Source organism: Acanthochromis polyacanthus, chromosome 4 (assembly GCF_021347895.1).
Source record: "Acanthochromis polyacanthus isolate Apoly-LR-REF ecotype Palm Island chromosome 4, KAUST_Apoly_ChrSc, whole genome shotgun sequence".
NCBI lineage: Eukaryota > Metazoa > Chordata > Actinopteri > Pomacentridae > Acanthochromis > Acanthochromis polyacanthus.
Genome location: NC_067116.1, coordinates 41142281 through 41152169, shown reverse-complemented (window position 1 = coordinate 41152169; position 9889 = coordinate 41142281). Strand labels below are relative to the sequence as shown.

Below are 9889 nucleotides of genomic sequence, written 5' to 3'. Positions count from 1 at the left end.
TTTAGATAAATAAATAAATATGCTTGCTTGACTATTATTAGTAATATATATCAAATAATTTTACAATCCATATATTATATAATAGTAATGAATAAATGTAATAAATTGTTCTTGTTCTTGTTCTTATTGCTATCATTATTATTATTATTATTATTGTTATTATTATCATCATTATTATTATTGTTATTATTAGAGTAGTAACAGTAGTAGTGGTAGTAGTAGTAGCAGTTGTACAAAAAGTAGTGTTTTGAAGTTCATCCTAGTTGAAAGGGTGGCACAGAGTTCATGAAGATTATTAGAATAAGTATTAATAAGACTAATAAAGCAAGAAATTTAATTTGTAATAATAACAGCAACAGCCACAGCAATGCTACTACTGATAATAAAATTAATAATAATAATAATAATAATAATAATCGTCATAATCATCAATGTGACTGTTTAAATTGTAACTACATATAATATTTTATATTTTGCAATATAGGTGGAAGTAATATGACTACTACTACTACTACTATTGTCATAATTATTATCATTATTTGTAATAGTAGTATAACAATCCTTGCTAGTCTTACTGATACTGATACTGCTACTGCCCCGTGAACTCTGTACCACCTCTCCTCAGAGGTCAATCTCAGAACCACCGTCCCCTCACCGAGAAGCTGCAGTTCTCTCCTGCCGTCTTGCGGCCTCCTCGGGTAGCAGCAGCTCCGCAGCAGCGCCGCGCTTCTCGCTGCGCCTTCTTTTGTCCCTCGGCGGCTCCAGTAGACTTTCGGTAAAGTCAGACGTGTATTTATGCGTCAAGGGGGAAGTCTCCTACCAAACAGCCGAGACATGACCAGTTCTAAGAGTACTCGCTTGATCTCAGCTTGTCACCGTGTGATAACTTACTAATGAATTCAGAAAAAGATGTCAACCGATTTAACGTTAGACTTCGATAATCAACCGGCGATGGACAGTGAGACGGGCATCATCTCCATCGACCAGGGAGGAGAGTGGGGTAAGAGGAGCCTCTAGAAACACGGACTGTGGGCAGCTAGAGTACCTTCAGCTAGCCGGTAGAGTTGAATTAACAGATATTACCAATTAAAACGCAGGTTAATACGCGGGTTGTAGCAGATTTGTGTTGTTAAAAACACCCAAACGTACGTGTGAAGTTAAAGCAGCGCGTTTGTCTCTATATTCCCCAAGTCTTAGCTAGCCTGTTAGCATTAGCCAGCTGAAGATGATGTGATGATGTAACCTGCTGAGCCTGGATGCAATTTTAGTAACAATAAGCAGCAATATGACCGGAGACAAGGACTGATACACAGTCTACCGTCAAAAACAGATGCAACACTCGAGTGCCCTCACCATCTGGATGTCTAATGGTGCAAAACTTGCGCTAAAAACATGTTTTGGTGCATTTGTTAATGAGTGGAGCTGAAGTGGTGCTTTGTTTTCTCATATAACTTGTTCATTATTTAAATTGCACGATTTTTAATATTTTTGTGCTTCATATATTCAGAAATCAAATTGCTTTGATAGTTTCTTAGAATGGTATAATTACTGTTATGTAACAGTGTAATAATAATCGGATGCGATATTTGTCTTATCTGGGTCTTTGGTACTTATTTTTCATTCACAGTAGCTGAGGTCTTGGAGTGTGTATTTGTGCTGTATGTTATAAAATGTTGTGTGTTGTACATCTTTTTTTATTTAATTTTATTAAAAATGAGACACTGCCTTTCAAGGGGCCATATTTTCAGTGAATTCAGATTTTCAATTATATAGAAATAAGTGAGTTAATTAAAAAGAATGTTTGCACTGGCCTCATTTATTTTCAGTAAACCTAAATAGTATTATCATGTGCTACGCTTATTGATATTATCACAGGTTGATATTATTCTTCTTTGTTCTCTTTTTATTATTAGATTAATTACATTAATATTCCTGTACTGCGTGTGTTTTTCTCTTGTGTTTTTTCCTTTGACTGAATCTATGTTTGCTGTTGTGTTACTACAGGTTTGGAAATAGTTATTAGACCATCTGTTGTTCTCCTAGAAGACATAAGAAAAGACTTACAATATTTCTATTTATGTAGTAAATTATGTTTGAAATGACTATGTATTCAAAAAACAAAAACTACTAAAAGTAGATGGCAGAAACATTTTTTTGAGTCACCATTATTTTGTGCATAAGCTGTGTACCTACAGCTAACAGATTTTCTCAATTAAATGATCACTTAACAATGCCTAAAAGAAAAATTATTATAAGATGAAGAGAATACAGCCTTCTTCATGCTAAATACAGAAAAGCACAAAGAGAGAAAGCAACTGGTTTGGAATAAAGAAAACAGACTTACAACCTTAAGGAGAAAATGCAGTATGGCTCCATCGGGAAATGCAATGAAGGAAGCAAAACAGCGTTGTCACAGTGGTGTAATCGTTACTTGAAAAGTTTCGGTTTTGTGTAAAAACAATTGCATTATAACCTATACTTTAAGGCTGAAGTTATTTGGTAAAACATCTAATTGCAGTTGTTCTCACTGATATTTTGATTGGTTTTGCGATTAAAAAAAGATTAATTCAGTTCAGTATTCTTTGTGAAATAACTTTAATACATGATGGCAAATTACCACTTGAGATGCCATCAAAAATATGACTGCCAAACAAAGAGGAAGGCATTTATTTATTGAAACATTGACACAATGTACCATATAACATGTGTCCTAAATTGCAACTTTTATTTGTTCAGCCCTGTTGCTGTAGTTGTATTGCATGTGTATGTGTATCTATTGAACTAAAGTCACCAAATTCTCAAAGTGTACTTTACACACCCTAAATTAATTTGTATTAGCTTGCCAGTTGTCATTCATATAAATAAACACTTCCAAAAATGACTGCTGACACAACTGCTGGCAAATGCACAGATCTACTTTTACATTGTTTCCTGTAGCTGTACTATGGTTTCCATTACATGGTCACTGTGCAATAAACTGAGAGCAGTTTGATTCATGTTGTTGTGCTCTGTATTGTTGCACAGACATAAGCCTGTTTGATGAGCTGGACAACCTGGGAGACCCAGATGAGCTGCTTGAGGCCCTGGAGAATGCCGGCTATGTGAGTTACTCATCCTCTTAGTCTGCAAATGTGAATTGTGAACTGAAACTTAGTTAAACATGCAAAGGGGCCAACAGGAAACCAGAAGAGACAGGGATTTGCTTATTACCAGTGGTGCAGAGACAGAGGTGAAGGTGCATCACTGTCACTTGTGTTAGCACAGCAGCACCTTACCTACATTGTGGAGATGCTAAATGTACTGTAGGTAATAGTGGGAATTTTTGCAATAGTTTTAAACAGGTGTATTGACTGCTTTTAGCTTGTTGTTTCTGACGTAAATTGTTCTCTACATCTACATGGCTCAAAATACATTATTTATATCTTCTGCAATCTTAGACTGATGATCAAATGTGTATTGTACTTGGTTCCATTCTGCATTCTAATAAGATCCATTGCTTCAAAATGTGTGATTTTGGTTTCTCAGGCCAACCCAGGTCCACATCTGGACTTTGACATTGACATCCCTCTGTGGAATGAAGTGGATACAAGCAGCACCTGCACAGGTACAGCAGCACCAGTCTTTACATGTGTCAAATTTCCGTATTAAATGATCTATGGAAGGAAAATACTACTGGACTGAGTTTGTTGACATTGTTATTAGTTAGAATGTGTATTGAAAACCAGCATCTGCATGTTGTCATGGCTGCTTTATGATTGAATAAAGGATGCAAAGATTATTGACTGGGTGAATACTGGTGAGACACAGTGGCCTACACTGAATGATCTTATATATAAAACACGTTTTTCTGTGTCCTTGTGCATCCAGATGGTGAGGTGAGTGTGGACTCTCTGTCACCTGCCCACACTCTGAGCTCCGTCCCTTCTCCTGCCTCAGTGGAAGCCTTGTCCCCGTACTCCTTACAGGTAAAACCCTGTCCTTAACTTTTTGTCCTTCTTGGTTTATCAGCATTTGAATTGGATTTCCAATGCAAATTTTACCTTTGATATTGGTTCTGAGTATTTGCATACATGCCCACTTTTGCACGTGTCAGTTGGAACAAAGAAAATTTTCATCCAGATGGTATCCGAACACTGACAGCTGTGCTTTCTTTTGGACGGCGACACACACACACACACACACACACACACACACACACACACACACACACACACACACTTGAGATGCTTATTAACAAAAGCCTTAAACACCTTGTCAGGCTAATAATTTGATTTCCATCTGAGCTGAGTGCCAACCCCCTCGTTAAAAAAAGGTGCTGACAACTTCAGCCACATTAGCATAATTTAGCAGGCATATGTTTTCACAGTGTGTCAAAACAAGGACAAGGGTTACGTCTTTTTCTGGCCTCGACACAGTCTGCACACATTTGTTTGCAAACGGAATTGCCCTAACTTAATCCAAGGACACATTTATCTGCTAGAGTCTTTGAATATTGACAAGGACACTTGGTCCACTTTTATCCAGTGTGTCTTCAGCACATGTGTTACATGAAGAATAAGCTCATATGAGATGAATGAACCTCATCTGGAAAGCAGACATCAGGGAGGTAAAAGTCTGCAGTGAAGATGGACCGTTTCCCACATCCTTCATCCTGTGGAGAAACTTACAGAAATGTGCATATTTATTAAAATGTTCTCCAAAACATGTATGAGTTTATGCACAATCTGTAATAGTTTAATTATGGCACAGCAGCTTATTACAGTGTGACACAGACAGTCTGTTTTCATGGTTGAACCTCCGTTCATCTGATCAGTTTGCCACTGTTCAGAAGTCAGTCAACAAAACCGGTCCTCCTCAAGCTACATAAATACATTTAAAACACTGATAAATATTTAAATACTGCAGAAATAAATAGAGGACTACAGTATGGCTCTCATTGCTAATCAGTCCAATATTCTGGCTTTCAGAGCTGAAACCTTTGCAGAGATGAAATCTTTAAAAATTGCCACATCCAATTTACCAGAAATTCTGGAGTAGCTGAACACTTCAAGAATTAAATCAACCAAGTTTGTATATTGCAGTAGACTAGAACTATGTAGTATTTACAGTTGATGATGAATGTTTTCCCCTTTTTCTGTCTGATAAATGCCACCATTAAACACACATGTAGAATAATCCTTCCAAATCGGACAAACAAAGTTGAAATCTCAGTAAATCCACAAAAAACGAAAGGTATCCATCATGTAGCGAAAGCCACATGTTTTCCATCACACCTCAAGGCTGTGCAATCGCTGGACAGTAACTGTGGAGCCTGGCTCAAAAACTGCAGCCGCCTTGATCTTACAGTGTTATTCATGCCTACATTTGCATGACGTCAAAGCAAGTTGGATTCAAGGTGGACAGAAACTCAACTGCCAGAATCTGCGCAGGTCTGGCTCATCTTAAAAGAGTGTTGGGACTAAAAGGTTTCTGTGAATATTGTCAGTGTTTCAATCGAATATTTGTTTAGTGCTAGATTAAAAACTAGTCAGCTAGAGGATCTAAGTCTGATCTGTTTCTCTGTCCAGGATGAGGCCTTGTCACCGCAGTCGCAGCCCTCTCCTGTTTCAATCTGCTCAGAGTCCAGTGGTTTCTCTGAAATCTCTCTCACGGCTAAGAAAGCTGCGAAAAGGCCCAGTCAGACAGCACGAGGTGAGCCAGCCTCCGCTAAACAGTCATCTACATTTCTACTCTTTGTCCAAAAACTAGGAGAAATCCGGCACCATAGCCTGGATTTGCAGAATCCTGGGATGGGATTTAGAAAAATCCCACACTGAAAATGTAAAGGCAAATTTCTTTACCTCCGCTTAGAGTCATCCTTTCCTAAGTAGCATAACCATCCTGTTTTCTTATCTCGCCCCTTCCGTCCCACCACGCACCAACACTCACACACACCAGCCAAACCAGCTCAGCCAATCAAGAGGCCGATTCAGATTGGCCCGACGGTTTCCATCCAGCCCAAACCGCTGATTACAGCTGTGCCCTTGGCTCAAGCAGCAGCTCCGCTGCAGGCCAAGACAATCATCATCCAGCCTCTGCAGACCACCGTGCTGCCTGTGGTCAAGGCAGCTCCGGTCAGCATCCAACCAGCGCCCCCTCCAGGTCAGAGCTCACACTGCAGCACATGGAGACACATAGCCTCTTATCACAGAGCATTTACTTCAGACTGGTATATTAGACTTTTTATCAGGCAGTGTAATATTCTATTGTTTTTTTATTTAGTATTTTGTAGCTTATTGTGCTTTACAGATTTAATTTTATTACCAATGATTTGTCATTACTGATGTAGTTGTTCTGTCTTGGCCACTAGAGGGTGCTTTAACCTTAGTATTCCCTCATCGCTGAACCTCAGTGTCCAGTCTGTTCTGCTTTAAAGTCAGACAATAATAAATGAGTCAAGCATTAAATTATTTATATTTTCTGTAATGAAGACTTTCCTAAATTTGGGTAACATTTGAAAAATCCTGCTTTGGAAATCAGCCATCTTAAATATGCAATCAAGAAAGCTTGCTTTAAGAACCCACATGTACACCAAAGAGTTTTTATGAGCTGACGTGTGTTCTCTGCATTAAAAGTCATTATTGCTGTTGTTTTGTGGTTTAGCCTGTTTGCTTTGCTCCTCTCTGTGTGTGACATCAGCAGCACCTAGGCCAGGGTAAATACTTACGTCATCCCTGGGACCCAAGCGGGTGGAGAATCTGACCTCTTTTGAAGAAAATTTGAACTTGGCTGTGCTGTTCGCCTGGTAATGGCCAAGATGGCAGATGGTTGAGGCCAAGTTATCCAAGTGTAGGACCCCAAGTGGAAATCAAGTCAAGCCTGTTTAGTGTTATGAGTCCCAGTGGTTGAAGATTTGCTCAATATTCAGGATGAGGAGCACATTTCTGTGCATCAGGGAGATGAAAGGAAGATATTAGTGATATTTACTGATGAGTTCACGTTTTATGGAGTCTAACATGTCAGTTGTGTATTTCCAGAGAACAAACAAGCTGACAGGTGTCCTCAAAGCTCCTAATTCCTTTTGACTCTCATCGTTATGAAATCTTCTTACAGATGGTGAACTTGGGCACAAGACAATAGCACTGACCCCACACACATTCATTAGCAGAGCTGGCTAACACTTCTACACAATTAGCACTGGCAGGCTGTTTAGCATTGGACGTGAAGGTTGCTGGGTCAGTTTGAGGAATGGTTCCTGGCACAGGCTTACTGAGAAGGGTGGCCTCCACTCTGGGAGGCTTCTACAATAACAGGACATTAATGAGCGTGGACAGTATTGTGTTTTGTTGAGATTTTGCTGGTTTATTTCTTTTGGGCCATAATCCATTCTAAATGTGGGCGCACGTGCATGTTTATGTGTGTTCATGCACATAAAAGTTGCTCAGCTCTCACTTTGGAATGTGGACGTTTAAGACCACAGGTCAAGACGGCAAACATCTTCTCCACCTGTACTTTAAACACACAGAGAGACCCGTTAAAGACGAGGGGTTAACGTAGGTCAGCAGAGGTGTGGAGGTGGTTGAAGGAAGGGGACTGTACCATCTGCAGCAGGAGGCTCTTTAAACAGCACAGACTTGCTGCTTCCAGCTTCTGTAGAGAAGTAGCTTGAATGTTTTTGTCACAGATAAAAGTGTGAGATGAAAAAATAAACTCAGGAACAAACACACATCTACAGATAATCACAGTCTGCATTAATCTGTGTTAATCATACAGTGAAAACATGATTATAGTTCACCTAAGACCTGTAATTTCAATACGTCTCTCTCTCTCTCTCTCTCTCTCTCTCTCTCTCTCTCTCTCTCTCTCTCTCTCTCTCTCTCTCTCTCTCTCTCTCTCTCTCTCTCTCAGGTTGTCCTATTGTGCTGTCTCAGCCGAGCCAGTTGCTGCGGATCCAGACGCCGCAGGCCGTCTCTGGCAATGCGGTCGCCATGCCAACGCTCAGCCAGGACAAGCCTGTCCCTGTCGCTGCTCCACCGGTTGTTTCTGTCACACTTCGGGCACCTTCCTCTGACGATGATGTGAGTCAGTAAACATTGAGATATTAACACTGAAAGGTTGGAGGAGGAACAGAATAGCATGAATGACAAAGTTCTTAATCTCGGTTTAGGAGCTGGTATCCAAAAATTAGACGTAAATTACAATTTTCATAGTTTACTTAGTTCTTAATGAGTTTACTTCCATCAGTCAAAATGTTACGCTTTTATGTGGTATCCAAGTGATACCAATTTCCAGACGCATTTCTGTTGAACTTTTACGTAATCTTAACAGTTACTGAATAAACAACCCCTTTGTTATTTTGTGTGTCGGTATAAGAGATGACACAGCAAGGCTGCACGTGTTTCTGCATGTTGACACAGTGAGTCTCTTTCTCTGGCTGTACTTACACGCGTTGAGAGGGATATTGTTTATTGTGAAAATAAGTAAGATCTAGTTTGTTAGTTGTAGTTAAGATAAGATAAAACTTAAGTCATCTCGAAGACAATTGCTTTTCTAAATGTTGTTTAGAAAACAAAATTGCATAAGCACAAATGCACTTCCTAATGGAAAAGCAAAATGCCACATGATATATATGATACATAGTTAGAAATAAGTAAATTAGAATGAAACTAGAATAGAAAAAGTAACAACTGTTACTGGCAATGACACTGAGGTGACAAAGTATCATCACACATCATCATGAAATATTGCACATTAAATTCAAATGCTCTCCCTACTGTGCAGGGACAGGATTATCTTTCTTGTCTTGAGTCGACTCAGTACTTTACAAACTTCCTGTCACTGCTTTATATCTTTACCATATATTTGTGAAAAAAATTCAATAAAAATATCCTTGAGAAAAAAAATTAAAATGCTACAGCAAAACAGTAGAGGACTAACTGGACATCTGATTGGCCAAACAAGAACAAATGAAGCATGGAATGTTTGATGTTGTTGTCAAACATTTGGCTTCATTTTATCTCAACATGTGCGTGTTATAAGAACGAGGGCCTCCAATGAATAGATCTGCTCTCAGGAGAGGAGTACCTCTCTCTGTCGCCTTGTATTTTTCTGTCTTTAATTTACTGGATTTTAAGCTTACAAGCTTTCCTAAAGGTCATACTCCCTAATTTACTGCCTAACTAACAATGTGCCCAAGCAATTTATTAGACAAAGCCTCTCCAGAAGAATAAATAGTACCTTCAACAACTGTGTGAGCTTGCATGCAGCGGCATGTTTATGAGTTGCCTGCGTGTGTGTGCATGCAGCTCCCCTCTATGTAACCGTGATGCTGTGGTTGCCAGGCTTGGACTGGGACCTTTCCAACCTAAACTCGCTCATCTTAACCTATTCATAGTATTTATTTGAATTTCACACATGGAAAAATATTTGTGCCTATTATTTATAATGATGAGTGAATTTTTCCGCACTGTGAGAAAAGTTATTGCAGTGCATGGACCAGAAAGGACGCAAATGACCTTTTTCTTCTAATAGGAGTAGGTTCCTGGAACATTTAGTTAAATACGACAAAGATTTAGGATTTTTCACTTGGATGCGGGTCATGTTGACAGGATGTAATATTGAGTGTAAACATGGAAATGGATGCTGTGTGAGAATTTATTCAAGTTTATTTCTATTTGGTGCAATACAAGAGAGAAGCACAGTGATTTGTAAATCTAATCAAACCAAATTTATTTTCAAAAGGGTGTAGCTTATCATCACTATAAACCTCCATGTGAGTTGCTAAAGCCTTAACGGAACCACCAACAATCCACAGATGATCATTACTGGCGTCCGCTTTGATTGCACCTGTGGGGTTTTAGTGGAGAGATGGCCATGTTATGTCATTGTGGTTCAGACAGTGTGAACGGTG

General features: G+C 39.2%; 1 protein-coding gene across 1 annotated transcript in view; it reads left to right on the top strand.

Moving 5' to 3' along the window:
- The first annotated feature begins 770 nt into the window (after positions 1–770).
- Positions 771–9889, top strand: part of atf6 (activating transcription factor 6) — a 35151-nt gene continuing 26032 nt past the window's right edge. The window contains exons 1-7 of the mRNA XM_022203808.2: positions 771–1000; positions 3025–3101; positions 3526–3604; positions 3868–3965; positions 5568–5691; positions 5938–6141; positions 7888–8057. Coding sequence (XP_022059500.2) covers positions 910–1000; positions 3025–3101; positions 3526–3604; positions 3868–3965; positions 5568–5691; positions 5938–6141; positions 7888–8057 — 843 coding nt within the window. The 5' untranslated portion in view covers positions 771–909. The remainder of the gene's footprint in view (positions 1001–3024; positions 3102–3525; positions 3605–3867; positions 3966–5567; positions 5692–5937; positions 6142–7887; positions 8058–9889) is intronic.